The 18,547-nt window shown below is 40.0% G+C and overlaps 1 protein-coding gene across 4 annotated transcripts in view; it reads left to right on the top strand.

Annotated features, from left to right (window-relative positions):
• Positions 1-1,640: 1,640 nt before the first annotated feature.
• Positions 1,641-18,547, top strand: part of ube2e3 (ubiquitin-conjugating enzyme E2E 3 (UBC4/5 homolog, yeast)) — a 122,003-nt gene continuing 105,096 nt past the window's right edge. The window contains exons 1-3 of one of the 4 annotated variants that reach the window (XM_048598763.1): positions 1,641-2,011; positions 3,216-3,405; positions 3,835-3,885. In XM_048598763.1, coding sequence (XP_048454720.1) covers positions 3,221-3,405; positions 3,835-3,885 — 236 coding nt within the window. In that variant the 5' untranslated portion in view covers positions 1,641-2,011; positions 3,216-3,220. Of the gene's footprint in view, positions 2,012-2,180; positions 2,534-2,901; positions 3,131-3,215; positions 3,406-3,834; positions 3,886-18,547 lie in introns of those variants that run through there. The other 3 variants (XM_020524723.2, XM_020524709.2, XM_020524716.2) reach the window with 3 other exon arrangements.

The raw sequence follows: 18,547 nt of genomic DNA, 5'->3' as shown, positions 1-18,547 counted from the left end.
TAATTGTTAAACCTGATTCTACTGTTACTTGTGTGCTAGTGTAGTTTTGAACTAATTTTTTGTACTTGTACTTGAAGTTGAGCAAAGGAAACGTCACTGCCTAAGTTGTGCAGGATCATACATGTTGAAGTGATGGTAACAAGGTCAGCCAGATCGACCTCATAGACCATGAGTTCCCTGATTGGGGCTATTAATCTGGTCCAATGAGGGAGCCCTGGCTGACAGATATAAATAGGAGTGTCACACATCCTGCTCATTCTGAGAGCTGACTCTGAGGAATCCGGACCAGTGTCAAGTCCTATGCAAGTGCAAATAGAGGGTGACTTGGTGATGGGATACTGGCCTCTGTGGAGTTATTTCACATTTAAGACCAAATTTATCATACCAAAAAATCATTTGTTAGCTTCTCACTTGAATAACTCCTCAAAGTGCTGCAACACGTTAATACAGATATTAAGGAAGGGAAGAGAAAATGTCACACTATACTTGAGTTTACCTAAGCTATTTTCTGTTCCAAAATAAATTGCAACAAAGACCAGGCCCTACTGACAATCAGCCTATTTTTGGTTGTGAAAACGATGACCTTTTTTGTGAAAAGCGATCTCCATTAAATTAAATAACTTTTTTTTAAACATTTCTGATCAGGGTCTCAACTGGAAGTTGCCTAATGTTACATGTCTTCCATGGACGCAAATATATATGACAGTTCATGGTCAGAATTGTTTTTGTATATTTGCTGTTCAGAACTTGAATTCCAAAAAACGACTTGCATACTAACAATAAGATTACATAAAGTTAATAAACTTCAGAACAAATACATATACTGCTGATAAATTTATTTTATAGTAGCAAACTGAGAAAGATACAGATAAAGTGGTCTTATGGTCATTATTAATAGAAAAGATAAAGTGTATGATCATTGACAGAAAAGCAGGTGTTCACATGTGTAAAAGTTCCTGTCATTAGTAAATTGTACAGGTGTAACAAACATTGTCAAGAGGGCATTGAGGGTGTATCTGTTCCAGGGCAGCGAGCAAGCAGATTTTGATACTGAAATCATAGTCAACAAAACAAAACAAAACAAAACGATATACCAGGATTACCACTTCCTTTCAAGGGGCCTGGAATCGTCCGTCTATGTTGTAAGTCATCAATAGATACTGGAAGGGGTAATTAAACCAAAAAGGCAAAGACATACCTTTCAAGACATTTCTGTAATATTCTGGCTGATGGTTACCTCTCAATCACCTTATCAGTGTAGGGACTGATCATATGTTCATTTATTCTCTTGTTGTTTGGAGGATATTTTCCCTTACATCATAACGTTACAATATTTGAAAGGTACTTGGTTCGGTCTTCGAGTCCAAATTATTTTATACTTTTCCCCCTCTTACATATGTATATTCTCCTGCATTGGGGTAGACGGAATATTATTCATTATTCATGCCAATAATACTCTTGGAGAAATTCAGAATTTCATAAAGTTTCATCAGTGCAACAGATGAAGAGCTCCGTCACCCGAGGGTATACTAGAACCCAGCAACTTTTGATCAAGAATAAGTTTCGCACAGGTGACGGACCCATTTGAAGTCAAGCCCCACGATTTCGACACATCCGCTTTCAGAAATGCAGGGTCAAGCCACTGACCACATGTAAACAAATTATGATCAGCTGCGAACCGCATGCCACATCTGCACACCTCTGCGATTAAAAAGGTCGGGAAAATCCGCTCACCTCTTCGGTTGTCGACTCAAATCGCAAAGGATCGCCACGGCGGGACGTAAAAAGGAGCCGGAGTCGCTTTGAGTCTTTGTGTTGACAAGATCGATCGACCTGGTGAACGGGAATAAACGTAAACCGTTTCTAAGATACATTGAGAACCGACTGCCGCCCTCCCCATTTCAACAGGACCCGCACCCCCAACTGTGTCTTCTTTCCAAAACGGATCTTCTTGAGTGAAAGAGAACGAGATGCGAGTTCCAAGTGGACGTGGTTATTGGAAGCCTGAGGGGTAATCGTTGTCTTTATTGTTTTTGACCGGTATGTGGTATGATGTGGTCCGGGGAAGCGGCCGCCGTTTCGAGTGCAGGTGAAGAACGCGAATCCGTTAGCGTCGGGCGCGCGCCGGTCCCCAGCAACCAGCAGTTCCACCCCCCCCAACCCCCAACACACGCATGCGCAGCCCGGGCTGCTGCCGCCGCCGCCGCCGCCGCTGCTGCTGTTGCTGACTCGGCGCGATCCGTGCGCTGGCGGCGGGAGGTGAATTAAACAGCCGAGTGAGTGAGCGAGCGAGCGTGTGTCTGTCTGAGGAGAAATTACAGCTCGCTTTCCGACTCAATGATTCAGACCGTGGGCTTCTGACACTTTTTAATTTCCTTCCTCCCTACCCCCCCCCCCTTGGTTCTTCCCCCCCCCCCACTCCCCGGACAAAATTTGCTGTTTTTGTTGAGAGAAAAAAATAATTCTTGCCTTAAACATCGGCTGCCCACCCCGTCCATTTCGGCCACAGGCCTCGGGCTCGGATCACCCTAAGGTAAGAAGGAAGTTGGCCGTCAGCCTCTTTGACAATAAAAGAAAAAGGTAGACAATTTGGTCGGGAAACTTGACAAATTCCTCCTCATTGTTCAGCGGTTGGCGAGAGATCAGAGTTTACGCATCAGTTACTGTGCCACGCTGATTGGAGCGCCCCGCTTTTTAAAAGGACGATTTGAAATAATACTTAAAAGCAGTCACCCAAACCTGCCACAGATGTCCGACCCTGGCCTCCTTAAGACTTGACGGTGTCCGGCTTCAGTCTAGTCCACCCTTCCTTGAAATGACCGTCAAGATCGTGCAATGTTAAAATCCCGAGCTGTGCCACCTTACACAACAAAACCTCGTTTTACAGCAGACACCCCATGACCTCCCTCGCCAACCCCCTCCACGCATAAACACAAAGACAACTTGATTTTTTTTTCAAATTTGAACACCACATGTCTGTAGTTTATGTGCCTAACATCCGTCTACCTTATGTAAATCCAATGCAAAGCGTGTTTTTAAATCTTTGGAGAAGAAGGGGGAGGGAAAGAGAGAGGGGGAGAGCTGCTGCCTGTCCGCTCTGTGGCCACGAGCATTGCTTCTTGGTGTCTATGTGAGTCGTTAGTTTTAAATAGTACTTCGGCTTTCCCTTCTCTTTGGTGAATGTGGTAATTTTGTGACTTCTTTTGACGCTTAAGGGAAGATGTCCAGCGACAGGCAGAGGTCTGACGACGAGAGTCCGAGCACAAGCAGTGGGAGCTCGGATGCCGACCAGCGTGACAACCCGCAAGAAGAGAGGAAAGAGCCATCCTCTCAGCAACAACCGAAAAAGAAAGACCCCAAGGTATCCAGCAAAACCACAGCCAAACTCTCCACCAGTGCTAAAAGGTAAAGATGCCTGTTTCTGAACTCGAGCACCGGCATTTTGCCAATCCCGGTTACACTCCTTTAAAGTCCTTATCAAATATGTCAATATAAACACTCCTCTCATTTGCATATAAGCTTGAAAAGAGAAAAAAATGTGGAAAACCGCCCTTAAGCGGAATGAATTCTCTTCGTTTGCATCTTTGGTATACCCTTTTACCCGTTTTCTGCTGAATTGTGTAAATTGGAAAGCGACAGGTAGTGAAAATTTGTGAAAACTTGTCCTGTTATGGGATTTGGGTCTAACGCTGTTGAGAACAAAGAGGAAGCAGCCATGTTTTCCACTCTGGTTGGGTGAGCTGCTGAGAAACGGATGGTGATAGAGGGCACTATAATCGTTCTTTTACATCTAAATGCAGCACAGTATTTTGCACTGAATATTTCTTTTTTCAGAATTCAAAAGGAATTAGCAGAAATCACATTGGATCCGCCTCCAAACTGCAGGTAAGTGATCTTGATCAATCAGCATTTTGCAAAATGTGATTAAGTCGCATAACAGTGATGCCATGTAAGTAAATGTGTCATGCCAGCGAAAACATGTCTGTAGTTTTCTGGACACAGAGGCTTGTGTAGGCAATTAATATCTTCAGTGGGGCAGGAGAAGGGGCATAAATTTATGGGAAGTGATAAATTTGTTTGCAAATAATAAACATTTGGAAGAGTAAATGATGGGCATCTGTGAATGCCCGAAAGCATGCTGATACCTTAAGATGTCTAAAGGGTTTAATGTTCTCAGAGGTTTTTCTGTCTGTTGAAGTTGATTGTTACATTATACATGCTGGAAAATAAATAAATACATTGGGAGAGAGAATTACTTTAACTGTAGCCACTGGATTGGTCGGATTGGAGTTTGAGTCTTTGGAGTAGGACTTTTCACACTTAGTTGCTGTCAACGGCCAATGTTGTAATGCATCCTAGATATGCCTGAAAACTCAAGTTCTTTGTGGCAGAAAAGTGAACTATGGTTATCTATTTTAGTGAAACTTCTTTCAGATTCCAAGAGGTTTTCATTTTTGTGTCCATAAATGTCATCAATGATTTTATTGTAAAGTTTCATTTACGCTTTTGAGGGATATTGGAGTTTCTTTTTTTTTTTGAAAAACACTGTATTCTGAAAACACTATATTCTGCATTCCGTTCTATAACCCTGATGTTCTTATATAAGGTATGATTTGCCTGGATAGCACATAAAAGAGTACTTTTTGCTGTATCTTGGTGCATGTGGTAATAATAAATTCAATCAATAAATTGTACTCAGTACTCAGTTTTTATGATGTAAGTAAGGGGATTTTTGTCTTTCAAATATTGAATCCGTAAGAAGTATGGAAATGACATAAGAAACTTTGTGACCCACTTCCATAATTATCCAGGTTTAGGAAAAAAGAGTAATTGTTTCTATTCTGCATCATTATTCTGACCTTTGCAGTGCATGAGAAAAATGTAACAAAACAGAAGGTGTCACGTTGATAATAATCCATTGGCTTTACGACATATGAGTTCTTCCTCTTTTAACTCGTTAAATACTGCAAACCAATGGAAATCAACGTTCCTGTGTTGTGCTATTTGGTTGCTGCTGTTTTTTTTTTGGCATGAAATGGGAACTTTTCTTGGGAATATTGAAAGTTCATGTTTAATGTTGGATTTTTATTATTAAATATATACATATATTTTATATTAATCAGGTTATTTGGCTTTCAAAGGCAAATTTCAAGTTGAAGAATTTGTCAGTTGTAACCACATATGAGGTCCTTGTGTCAGGCTTAACCTCAAGTTGGCGTTTAAACGTGGACCTAAACGATACTTTCTCTCAATGCATTATAATTTTCACAATATGTCAGCATAATTAGAATGGGGCCCCTCAAGCCTAAAAGCAATGACCTATTCACCCCTTGTTTCTTGAATTTTGAACAAATTTGAAGGTACGCATTTGTCTATGTGAATGTCCATGTTGAAGTTATAAGGTGTTGAGCTCAACGTCTAGTTCTGAATAAAATAGCAATGAACACATTTAAAAGATCAGACCTTAATGTAATTTGGAGACAATTTTGCATTTCTATGTGTACTTTGAAATATTCAATATTGGTTAAATTGTGTTGATGTTTTTTTAAATGTTTACATTCCAACGGATTGACAAACTGAACAAGCTGACAGGCTGGCAAGCCTTTCTTAGCCATGTTTATAAGAGTCATACAGCACAGAAAGAGGCCCTTTGGCCCACACATCTTTTTTCCTGACCTGAACTAGTCCCATTTGCCTATGTGTGGCCCATATCCTTCTCAACATTTCCTATCCATATACCTGTCCTTGTATAATTTCATTTTTCATAATGATTTGAGATTCTCAATTTCTTATAATCTCTGGAAAGTATATCGCTAACTGAACCATGGCTGTATGCCTGGAAATGCCCAAGTGTACCTGATGCATTCCTTCTGATGCACTTCCGAAAGGGAAGCTTGGATGACTAGTCTTACACTACACTGTCGTATACTATTAAGTTGTCTATGCCTGTGAAGTGTTGGTGCTCGAAATATGTGTTCTTAGCCAACACAGTGGACTCTTGATTTGTCCACCCTTCAATACAATACTGCTGAAAGGTAGCAGAGTTGGTGACTTGTTTTATCTTGTCAAAATCAGTTGTGCCTCTTTAGTCTTGCTAGCCACTCTTTCTTCTAAGCTGTATGAAATATTTCCATTATGCTACTGTAGTGACCATAAAAAAGATTCTGTCTTCTCTTTGGGTTCTGCAATGAGTTTAGGAAGCCTGAAAAAAGTACTACTGTTTGTCTCTTGACTGGGTGGTTGACAAGGGTTTATCATTGAGCAATTGTTTTGACAACTGTTTTTCTGGGTTCTTGGAACGAATGGCATTCTTTACTTCTGAACAAAGTAGAGATTTAAACATCAAGAGTATTGATTGTGAACCATGACCATGTATTTGAATATCTAATGCCTCTTGTGTTGCAGCGTAGTTTGTGTCATTCTAATTCCCTTGACAATCATTCTACCAATGCCATGTGGTCGCATAACTATAGGCTGTGGCTTTTTTTATTTTTCAGCCGTGACAACTGGTCAAATAGGAGAATGACTGCAGCATTGGCATCAAGCTTAAATTCAAAGGGATATCCATTGACACAACCTTTGGAAAATTTATCTCTTTTTTAGTGGGAAAATTCAGTTTACTGTTGACTGGGTTGTGTCAGGAAGATATGGCCATTTGCTTCTACTAAATGGGGGCCAAGTATTACCATTGGTGAAAGTATTGAGCATTAGCAGGCACAAATTGAATGTAATTAAGGAAGAAAAGTCTTTTCATAGGGTGGTGAGGATCTGCTTTGTATTGCCTGACAGTGGTGGAAGCAAGGTCAACAAAGGTATTGGGTAAGGAAATGGATAATTCTCTTAAAAAGGAAACTGACAGTGCTACATGGAGTAGGGTGTAGAGAGAACAGCAAGTGGTATGAGTTGAATTGAGTAGAGTTTCAACATGGAGACAACAGGTTGAATGTCCACATCCTGTGCTATCACCATTCTATGATTCGTTCTCTGATTCACTGTACTATCCAAAGTAAAGTTCCTTGCAGGTTTTTTTTATTAGAAGGGCCTGCATTTTAATGGGATGTAATTCATATCCTACGGTACTTGAGAGGAATGTAATCCGGAAAAAAAAACCAAGAACAAGACTAAAAACTTCAGTTGAAGAGAGAGGTTTTAAATATATTTTAAAGGAGGAAAGAGGCTTGTTGGTCTTGAGAAAATTCTAGAGAAGGTAAGGGTGATGCTGATGTGACTAAAGAGGATGATGCCACAGAAAGGCCAGAATTTGAAGAATTTTAGGAACCACAAGGAAATTGCTGTTGTGCAAAGGAAAGCCATTGTGGGACATTGTTTCTATACAACTGGACAGTGAATAAAAACCATGGGTAGTCCCACTTAGTTGGATGGTAGGAGGGAGTTGGAGGGTACATTACATGGATCAGCCTCATCAAAGACTGTTGACAAATAAAGTATCCCTTGGTATCAGTCACATAGGATGTAATTTGTTGTTTGGATTGGGGCAGTTTAATTCTTGTGCAAGGATGGAATCCAAATTGGAAAAGCTAAGACATCAAGTTGCAAAGAAGATGGGCATGGTTTGGGATGTAACAATCCAGTCAAACACTTGAGACGGAGGTTAGCATTGTGGCCAGACTGAAGATTTGACCTTTTTTTAAGAAGACCTATTATCTAGTTTCTGAAAATGTTTTTTAAATTTTCCTTTTGGCTCACCTGGGTCATGAAAACTTGCCTGAAACTTGATGTAAACTAAGTATCCTATCCCTTTTGTCACCCTAAGGTGAAAGAAAAATGTACAGGAAACCTTTTTGTTTTCTTCCAATTATGCGTGTTTTAGGGAAATAGCAAGATTTTTGTGGTTGGTTCGCTCGCCGAGCTGGTTTGTTTAGTTCACAGACGTTTCACTACCCTGCTGGGTAACGTCATCGGTGCAGCCTCTGATGAAGCGTTGTTGTGTTTTCCTGCCTGGTATTTAAACTCTGGGGTCTGTTGGAGTTGATTACTTCATTTCCAGTTTTCCTTCACAGTGGTGTACGTATAGGGTCTAATTCTACGTGTTGATTGATGGCCTTCTTGATCAAGAATCAGGCCTGTAGAAACTCCTGTGTTGGTCTCCATTTGGCCTGTCCTAGGATCCTGGGTTTGTCCCAATCAAACTGGTGGTTCTCCTTATCCCTGTGAATGGCGATGTATGTATTGGTCATGTCTTTTTGTTGCTCGTTGGTGTTCATGTATTCTTGTGGCCAGTTTCCTCCCTATCTGTCCAATGTAATGTTTGTCACAGTCCTTGCATGGAATCTTGTATATCACATTGGTTCTGTCCATAGTGGGTAGGAAGGAAACTGGCCACAAGAATACATGACCTCCAATTAGCAACAAAAAGACATGAACAATACTCACTCGTCTCCATTCACACGGATAAGGAGAACCACCTGCTCGATTGGGACAACATCAGGATCCTAGGACAGGCCAAACAGAGACAAGCACGGGAATTTCTAGAGGCCTGGTTCTCCACCAAGAAGGCCATCAATAAACACATAAAATTAGACCCTATATGTACACCACTGCAAAGAAATACCAGAAATGAGATAATCAACTCCAACAGACCTCAGAGTTTAAATACCAGGCAGGAAAACACAACAGCGCTTCACTGGAGGCTACACTGATGATGTTACCCAGCAGGGTAATGAAACTTCTGTGAACTAACAAAGCTGCTCGGCGGGCGAACGAACCAACCACAACCCAAGCTACAAATCTACTCAAAAATTTTGGCAAGATTTTTATTTTCTGTTCTCATTCACAACCTCTCAACCAACCTTCCTTGGTGATTCACAACCAATAATTTTTGATGTCATGTCTATGTAGAAAAATGCAATAGCTAATTTCCGTAGTTTAATGTCATGGTGATAAAGTGACTTTTTTGGGGGAGGGGAGGGTCTTGTTACATTCCCTGGTTTTAGGATTAGGTCTATGCTGTTCGGCATAGTGAAATCTTTCACCTGAAAACTACTTGTTTATTTTTTAAAAGACTGTCCTTTCTTCAAGGAGAAATAAGGTTAGTGTCACCGTTTTGGCTGTTATGGCAAAACTGATTATCTAGACCAAGTCTAAAGCAGTAAGCATGCAAAGTGACTTTGCAGTCAGAGTTGATTATTTCTCTTCCATCCCCAATGCTATGTAACGATTGGCAAAGTTGGGCTTGTTCATTCTTATGTTGTCATGCGGCCTTCTGCTTTGTGTCACTGGTCTTTGGCCCAGATTGCATATGCTGCCAGAGAATGAGTGGAATTTACTGTAAATGTCTCAGACATGGCGGTCTCAAGTGACAGCACTTTTTTTTTAAAGATACTTTTCATTTGGAGTTTGCTTTGGAGGATAAGTGGGGATAATTATTCTGCCCTGTCTTCATGTTTAGCAAGAATGACTTAGCAATAGTCATTCGGTATTACTGAATTTGAGTATCACTGGAAAAAGGTAGTGATTATCCATAACCCCAAAATGGCTTCTATGCATGTGCACGTGTGGCTTGTGATGTCAGGTGGTGATGACAGGCCACTGAGATCATCAGGTTGGGGTGAGGGTGACTAAGGTGGAGAGTGGGTTTGATGAAGCAGAGCTTCACTTCTCCATCAGTGTTGACGCTGTTCCTTCACTGTGCTTGCTCTGTTGCTGAACTTGTTGCCTGAACTTGTCCAGGTGCAGAGTTGCCCAAGGAGGGGTCTTTCCAGGAGCCGGAAGTTCTTGCCTGGGCACTGATGTGTGTTTCCCTCAACCACGTGTACTCCCTCGCTGCTCCTGTTGTAGAGTGATTTGCTGCTTTGTCCAGCATCATGTCACTATCCATGGATGGCAGCTGGAACAGTGTCACTGCTTGGGCTTCACTGCTCCAGCTATCCTTCATTGGTTCCTCAAACTGTCCCCATCTTATTTAGTCAATGGTGAATAGAATTCAGGCTGAGAGTCCTGGATTCCTCTTCCTCAAAGTATATGTACTTTGGCAACACCATCTCTTTGAATTAGGCTGCTGCTTTCCATCACTTCTGTATTACATTTGATTCCCTTTTTACCTGTGCACACTGTTTGAACCACCTAGAGATAGCGTTTGTGACATTTGGAGCTGCTGAAAAGAAATTTTGTTGAAGCTTTTCGTCTTAGGACAATTTGCAAGGATATCCAAGTCAAAACCAATGTTACTTTTATACTGTGTGAGCAGCATGTGCGAATTGTTTAGTAGATTGTCAACCTTCATGAAACTGATGTATTGTCTAGCTAATGTACTGCCGAATGAAATTGTAGACATTTGGATTGCTGTATATCATGGCAATCTGGACCCACTATTCATTGTGTAGATCTCACAGTTGAGTTTGGTTTTAACAATACCATGTTTACCCAAATAGATGTTTTCGCTCTGGGATTCCCTCTTGGCTCAGCTCTTTCAAATGGATTTGTTGAGTTCTGTGATAAACAGGCCTTAAAGAGAATGACAGCTAATGCCTGCTTGCATAAATACATTTTGTGGATGATGCATTGTTATATTTGAATCTGCAACTGCATGTAAGAATTGCCTTGCATATTTTAATAGACTCTATTCTGTGCTCAAATTCATCTTTTTGAGATGCACCGCTCACATTAACTCCCTTTCTTTGAGCCAGTTGAGAAATCGGCCAGGTAGTTCTCCAGTCTCATCTAACTGAATCTTACCTTTGCTGGGCAACATGAGTTGTGGTTCATGCAGTTGCATGCAAGGAGAGTTGCCTTATTGGCAACCTCTAAGTCTCGAGCTATTTTGCTTTCCATGCAAGCTTGATGCTGAAATTTAGTATTTCAAATCCAGTTTGCAAGATAGTGGACTCTCTGTATGTCACAAGCACTTAAACAGGTCCCAGGCTACAACCTTTTGTCCTGAAAAGTAAACGATCCAACTTAGATTGAAGAGCAAGATATCTCAAAAATTTGAGCAACTGTTGAAACTGTGTTTCAAGCTATGACTTATGTAACAGCAACATGAGTGGCATGTGCCATTAACTGAATGCTGCCGTTAAGCCAAAAAGATGTACATATCACACAACTGAGTAATGTTGCATATGAATTTCATTGTTTATGTGCAAAAGACAGATGGTTCTTCACAAATAATGTGTTTAACATTAGTTAGATCCACTATCTTGTATGCCAGGAATGATACTCCCATCCAATTAAAGATTTTCAGTCGGGCCTGCAGTTCAGCTCACCTGCGAGTACTAGAAGCTACACATTAATAAACGTGGGTCTGTTGTTTATAAAATTGTCATTTCTCTCTGCTTCATTCCTCAGTGCATTGCTTTGACCAAACTGTGTTGATCTGCCTTGTTTTTAACAGTAAATTTAAATAACACTGGGTAATTATTTATCAGTTATCATCAAACTGATCCAATCTTCATGGAAATGCATCTTGCCAGTCAAAGTCCACTTGTCAACCAATTGGCATGCTTTTCTCATAGAACACTTAAGCGCTGTTCCCCTTTACAAGTTGTCCTGAAAATTGTAAGACGCAAAGCTTCAACCATGCCTTTCACTACTAAAGTGAGAACAAGTCAAGAGTATTTCAAAAAATCTTTCTTATTGTGTAATTGTAGAAAACCACCAGTGTAATCGAACATTTTGACATATCTGCTTATACTGTCTTTTTCAACTGAAAGACCCTTATGTAAAATAATTAATATCATTTTGAAAAAAAGCTGTATGAATATCTTGGGCAAATTGCTAATGATTACAAAATGTTGCTTCTAGTTTTCATTTATCACTCCTACTCATTTGTGCGGTGTTCGTGATTTATTCCGATACCAAGTGATGCTTGGATTTTAAGCTGTTTAGTTCCTATTTTGTATATGAAAATACTTTATAAATTCCACAAGAAAGCTGAAATGCTGCCTTGTTATTGGCACTAATTCTGGTTCAGTGCAAGATATAGTTCTATAACACTTAAAATGTAATTATTTTAGAATAGAGCTGAATTTTTTTGTCTACTGCAAGCTGCCATTGGCTTTGTTTGGTTTTGTGAAAAATAGAACAATTTGATGCCAATGTTGAATTTTTCTCCAGAGGAAGAAGGGTAATTAATATTTTGACTTCTTGAACTGTAGTGTATTCTGATGGATTGGTATTTGTAACTGAAATTTTGAAAGAGAGCCTGAAGCAATGTATGAAAGTTTTTCGTTTGGCATTTCTTTAAGTGTCTACACTGTCAGACAACGATGTATATCAATGTTTGCTTAAAGCTGCAGGACCATGCAGCCACCGGGAAGCTCTGTGCCCATATATTGGTATACTGATTTAATGGTTCTCATTTCAGAAATCCACTGCTGTACACAGGGAATGTTGATGCAAATGAGTCCATCTTGTGCTTTCTCACGCATTTGTGCACTTTGGTTCTAGGCACATAAGAATACACAAAGATATCATGATGCACAATGTACAGCGCAGGTGTCTAATTGTATTTGTCACAAGTCTCTGCAAGAGCAAATAGGTTAGTGTTACTCGCCTTGCTTTTCCCCACAGCCCTGCAAATTTTGCCTTTTCAGACAGCTATTCAATACCCTTTTGAAAGCGACAATTGAAGTTGCCTCCACTGAGTTTTTGACAGTGATTGCAAACCTAAAGGCTTGCTGGTAGAGAATGATATTCCTCATTTAATGCACTTTTTTTTTTGCTATTCAGCCCAAATTAATGTTGTTTGGTGTTTAATCATTGTACATTCTTCCGACTCGGCATGTCCAGACATCTCATGATTTTGAACCTTCTGGCAAAGTCATGTCAATGTTCTCCTCTCTAAGGAGAACAGTCTCAAATTCTCCTTGTTATCTGTGCAACTGAAGCTCCTAATTTCTGGAGCCATTCTCCTCAATCTTTTCTGCACCTTCACTATGTTTTCCCAGCCAACCTAGAGTGTGATGCCCAGAGGCACAACCAAAGTTTTCACAGAATCACAGAATTGTTATGGTGCAGAATGAGGCCATTCAGTCCATTATGCTTGCCACCAACTCTTCAAACGAGCTTCACTTCATAGTGCCAATCTCCTTTCTTCTCCCTATACCCTTAGCCATCCTGCCTGCACTGGCTATGTTATCTCGTGCCAATCTCTTGCCTTTTTCCAATCTCTTGCCTTTTTGCCCATCTCCCTGCACCCCATTATGATCCAAAAAAAATTCAATGCCCCCTCGAATGCTTCTGTTGAAGCTGCCTCCACCACAACTTTAGACAGTGCATTTCATACCCTAACTACTTGCTGTGTGAAAACGTTTTTTGTCACATTACCCTTTCATGTTTTGCGCATCGCTTTAAATCAGTGACCTCCCATCCTCATTGCTTTTAGAAGTGAGAACAGCTTCTCCCTATCTGCTCTATCCAGTCCAGCCCTGAATTTGAAAACTTGTATCAAATCTCCTCTCAGCCATCTCTCCAAGGCCAACAGTCCCAACTTGTTCAATCTATCCTCCTAACTGAATATTCTGATTCATGGCAACGTTCTTGTAAATCACGTATGCACTCAGTTGAATGCTTTCAGTCTTTTCTATGATGTGGCACCCATAACTGTACTCAGTACTCCAGATGAGCTCTAACGTGTCTTATCCAAAGTTCAGTATAGTTCACGGGTTTGTATTCTAATCCTCTAGTTCAGAATCTCCTGTGCTGTATTTATCATTTTCCTCAACCTTTAGAACCACCTTCAACAATTTGTACACATGCTCCAACGTGCTTGTTCCTGCACCTGCTTTAGAAAGTCTGTGCTTAATTTTGTATTGCCTGCCCTTACACTTTGATGTGAAAAGCATCACTTTTCACTTCTTTCTCTGCATAACATCTATCTGCCACAAGTCTGCCTGTTCTGCCAGGCTGAAAACAGTTGTTCACTGACTATTCCCTGACATTCAATGAACTGCATATCTGTGCAGCCAGTGAGCTTCATATTCTATGAATTTACTGACATGGGCATGTCTGTAATGTGGGACTTTATGAAACTTCATAAATCCAATGCATGAGCAGCATTGCCTTCTTGAACCATTTGTTACCTCTTCAAATATGTCTGTCAAATTGGTAAAACACAATTTGCCCTAACACTTTGATCCAGCTTCCATAATTCATTCTCCTGTCTAAGGTGTCCTGGTGTATCATTTCTAAAAGCTATTCCACTACCAAGATTAAATGACTGTCCTCCATTTGCTGGATGTATCCTTAGACATTTTTGAACCAAGTTATAACATTTGCAGTTCTTCGTTCTTATGGTACCACCTCTGGACCAAAGCAGGTTCAATAGGTTGGAGTCAGGTCTTCTATTAATTTTGACCTTATTTCTTTTGGTATTTCCCAGATGCATCAATTATGTACTGGTGAATTGGTAATTTTAAGTACAGCTGGCCTTTCTGAAGCATCGTCTTAATCTGTTTTTGGCTCACTAGTATCTCCTGCTTCATGTTGACTTTAGTAGCATTTTCCTTTTTTTCCTATAGGTGGATGCAAAGTACTCATTGTCCCTCATCCATGCCCTCTGTCTCCATACCAAGATCCCCTTTTTGATCCTGAATTGATCCACCCCTTTTGTTATTCCCCTTTTACCAATATGCCAGTAAAAAGTTGTGAATTGATTTTTATGCAAATTGCTATGTCTCCTCTTCACACACAGCCTTTTTCCCTCTGGTTTCTTTTTTATCGTCTCCAAAGAACTTTGTTTTCATCCTGGTTCTCACTGACATTTGTCATATGCACCCTATTTATGCATCATCTTATTAATTATTTTCTTTTAACATCCAGGGAGACTTCTTTTGCAGTATCTTCCCATTTGTGGGAATCTGGTATCACTGTATCTGAGATGTTTGTTCCAGTTTGCCTGCTGATTTTTTTTTTTTGGTACCTATTTACCTGGGACCAGATTCATTCTCACCCCACTGAAATTGGTTCTCTTGCAATTAATTTTCTTTTTTGGACGTATGTGTAAATTCAGATTTTATTATTTTATAAATCTCTATAAATGCTTCTTAAAACTCTTGCGTTTATAAGGAGCTCATACTTGTTTATAACTAAAGCTTCAAGTTCCTGCTTTGCTTGTGTCCGGTTAGTTTCAATATTTGACAAACAGTAACAAGGACTAACTAACCCCTTGCATACTTCAGACATCAGATTTATCCGTGCAAGCTTTTACCCCCTCCCTTTTGCTTTCACTGAAAAGAATGTTTGTTTTTCTGGCTCCGATGTACAACCTCCAAAACAAGTGAATCTGACATGTATTAACAGGCAAAGTCACCATTCAGTTCATAGTCATGTAACGTTTGATCATTTGGAAACTGCACATGTCATAGCTTTAAGTTTTCTGGATATTTCTACTGTGAAATAAATGTACGATTGCAAATAATATCTCTCTTCTTGTTTGCTGTCTTTTTGCATCCTTTAGTTATGTCACATCTCAGGTTTCTTCCATCAGAATGAAGTATCTCCTCATGAAGCAAGACTTTGCATTCTTTCAGAGCTGTCAATCTGTGCGACCCTTCCCAGTTCTACCAAGTCTTAAAATTGCAGTCAATGTAACTCGGACTAGAGCTCCTTTTCCATGTTCTGTTGGAGAAGGAAGATGCTGATAATTAATCTGGCTTGCATGCAATTCCTATTTGCCTGTTTTGTGTTTGTGTCTTTGTAACATTTAACATTTATGCCTTTGTAAGTCCCTGTTGCTCGCATTTGAGTTTTCACTGCAATCCCATAAATTATGCCAGTCCCTTTTCTTTTACATAAAACAAAACAAAGCCTTTTATCATGTAAGTAAAACTTCCAATGTTCAAGACAAATGTTGAAGCAATTTTTCTTTTTATTAACTGTACAAATTTTATCCTTTTATAAAGGTCTTTTTGATGCCTTCAGTTTGGCATCCCCCCAATGGCTTGGACCTGGTATTCTTCTGAATCTCGGTGTCTAAGCTGGGTTTATTTTGTGTGATCTGAGCAAGTGCAGTTAACTCACGACTCCGTGGAATGGGGTGGGGATGGTGGATGCTGAATTTTCAGTAAGTTTATGGGACAAGAAAGTAAGTAATTACTTTAATTAGAGTATAATAAGTTCTCTATTATTCCTCATGGCAATTAAGTTTTTTTTAAAGAACGGTTAACACTAGCTTAAAAATATGCCTCTTGAATATAAACCAAGTTAATTTAATATAATCAATCCCAAAACTAACAGCAATGGATGTTGACGGAGAAGTATGCTGTCTTTCTACATTTAGATGCCTTTTTAATAGATTTGAATTTTGTTCCTGTAAACATTCTATGTCATACTTTAGAACATAGAACAGTACAGGCCCTTCGGCCCACGGCTGAACTTTTACCCTAATCCTAAGGTCTATCTAACCTCCACCCCTACCTTTATACTATCATCCATATATCTATCTAATAGCCGCTTAAATGCCCCTAATGAGGCCGATTCCACTACCCTCTCCGGCAATGCATTCCACGACCCTACGACTCTGAGTAAAGAACCTACCTCTGATGTCTCCCCTGTATCTACCTCCACTCAATTTAAAACTATGCCCCATCGTAATAGCTACCTCCACCCTAGGAAAAAGTCTCTGGCTATCTACTCTATCTATACCTCTGATCATTTTGTACACCTCTGTCAAGTCATACTTTATTATGAATCAGTGGCCAAGATGTTATTCCCATGGGGCTTGATACCAATGTTGTCAGAAATTAAGAAATTCCCTGATTGGCAGTGAGCAATGCTATGGGACATGTAACAGTTAAAGATGAAAATTGTTGTAACTGCTTGTACTTGTTGAAATTTAATTTATGCACACAGAACAGGGAAAATGTCACACTGGGGTCAGCACCTTCAGGAAGGTGAAATTGCAGTATTGCAAATTTGTGAAGCATAATGAAATCCCTGTGTGGACATAAAAGATTTACAATAGTAATGTGAAGGGTATATGACTTTTAAATGGTGACTGACCAATGTTGAAATTCTTAGGTCCAATAACAAGCAACTGTAGTATCCCACACAGTAGTTACTATTTAACAATCTTAAAAGCACAGACCAACTGAGCAGTTATGCCCGAAACCTGAGACAATTACTAGCAATTTCATTGGAAAACTGAAATGCAAAATGTCTGATGTCATGGTGTGGTGTTATCAGCAACTTGTTAATGTGGGTTGCCATGTTCATCTCTTAACCTGCCTACATAATTTAAGACTACAGCTGTTGTTATTGTCCAGGCAAGTGGAAAAAAAGCAAGCTCTGGGGTCAGCAAGAGTATAGTAATTTCTGGATTGGCAATGGAGTATTTTAGGGTCGGGGAAACAACAGCAATTGAATTCTGTCTGTACACTGATTCAGTCATGATTTGACACTTCTGTATGAAACATAATGATTAGTGTGTGCCACACTTGCAACCAATGGAATGGAGCATTTTTGGCGGGATGGAATTGATATCTACTTGAGACATAAATGCTGACTGCAATGGAAAAGAAGGAAATGCCATTATGTTGTGCCTTTCAAAACCTCTTAAGATCCAAAATGGCTTCTTTGGCAACAAAGTGCATTTATTTTTATAGCGTCAGTTAATTTGCCAGACAATTTGCAAACAACAATGTTCTAAAGTCGTTGTAATATCAATAAACAAGTTCTCATTTTAATGTATTATTTAATATATTAATTCCCAGTATGTGGGTGTTGTTGGCGTTTGTTGCCCATCCAAGTATTCTTTGGGCAAGTAGTGCTGGTGAGCTACTTTCTTGAAACATTGTATTTTGAATTAGAAATGAAACAGGAAAAAAATTGTTTCCACATCAGGATGTTGTGTCGCATGGGTGAAAATTTGCAGATGATAGTATTTCCATGTACCTGATGCCCTGCCTTCATAGGTAATGGAGCACATAGGAAGATGCGATTGAACACGGTTTGCCGATTTGTTGCACTGCATCTTGCAGATGATGTATGCTGCAGCTGTAATGCAGTGTGGAGGGAATGAACTTGATGGAGGATGTGGTATTGGCACTGCATGGCAAATGCAAAATATTCGATGACACCGTTACCTTGAGCTTTTTACTGATGGTGGACAGGCTGTGCTGAGTTAGAAAGCATATCATGTGTTGCAGAATACGTAATTCCAAAATATGATTGTAACCACAATATTTACATAGGTGATCCAGTGAAATTTCTTGTCAGCAGTGAGCCTCAGGAAATGAACAATGGAGGCACTTGTGATGGGGTGGGTTAGCACAGTTAGCTGAACATCTGGATTGCAATGCAGGGTCATGCCAAACAAGGGATTCAGTTCCCATGCTGGTTAAAGTCACCAGGAAGATCCCACCCTCTTGACTGCAGTCCTTACCTGAGGCATGGTGGCTCTCTGGTTAATCCACTATCAGTTAGCTCTCGCTGTCAAGTCAGAGATCAGCCCTATGGTCCTGTGGGACTGTGGTAACTTTTTCTCATGCCAAGAATGGCATTAAATGCAATGGAGCAAGTGTTTAGTCTGTCTTGTTAGAGATTATTATTGCCTGGGACTTGTTTGACAGGAATGTTGCTTGATACTTAC

The sequence above is a fragment of the Rhincodon typus genome, chromosome 7 (assembly GCF_021869965.1).
Source record: "Rhincodon typus isolate 14 chromosome 7, sRhiTyp1.1, whole genome shotgun sequence".
NCBI lineage: Eukaryota > Metazoa > Chordata > Chondrichthyes > Orectolobiformes > Rhincodontidae > Rhincodon > Rhincodon typus.
The sequence above is the reverse complement of the archived record's forward strand: the minus strand, read 5'-3'. Positions and strand labels throughout refer to the sequence as shown.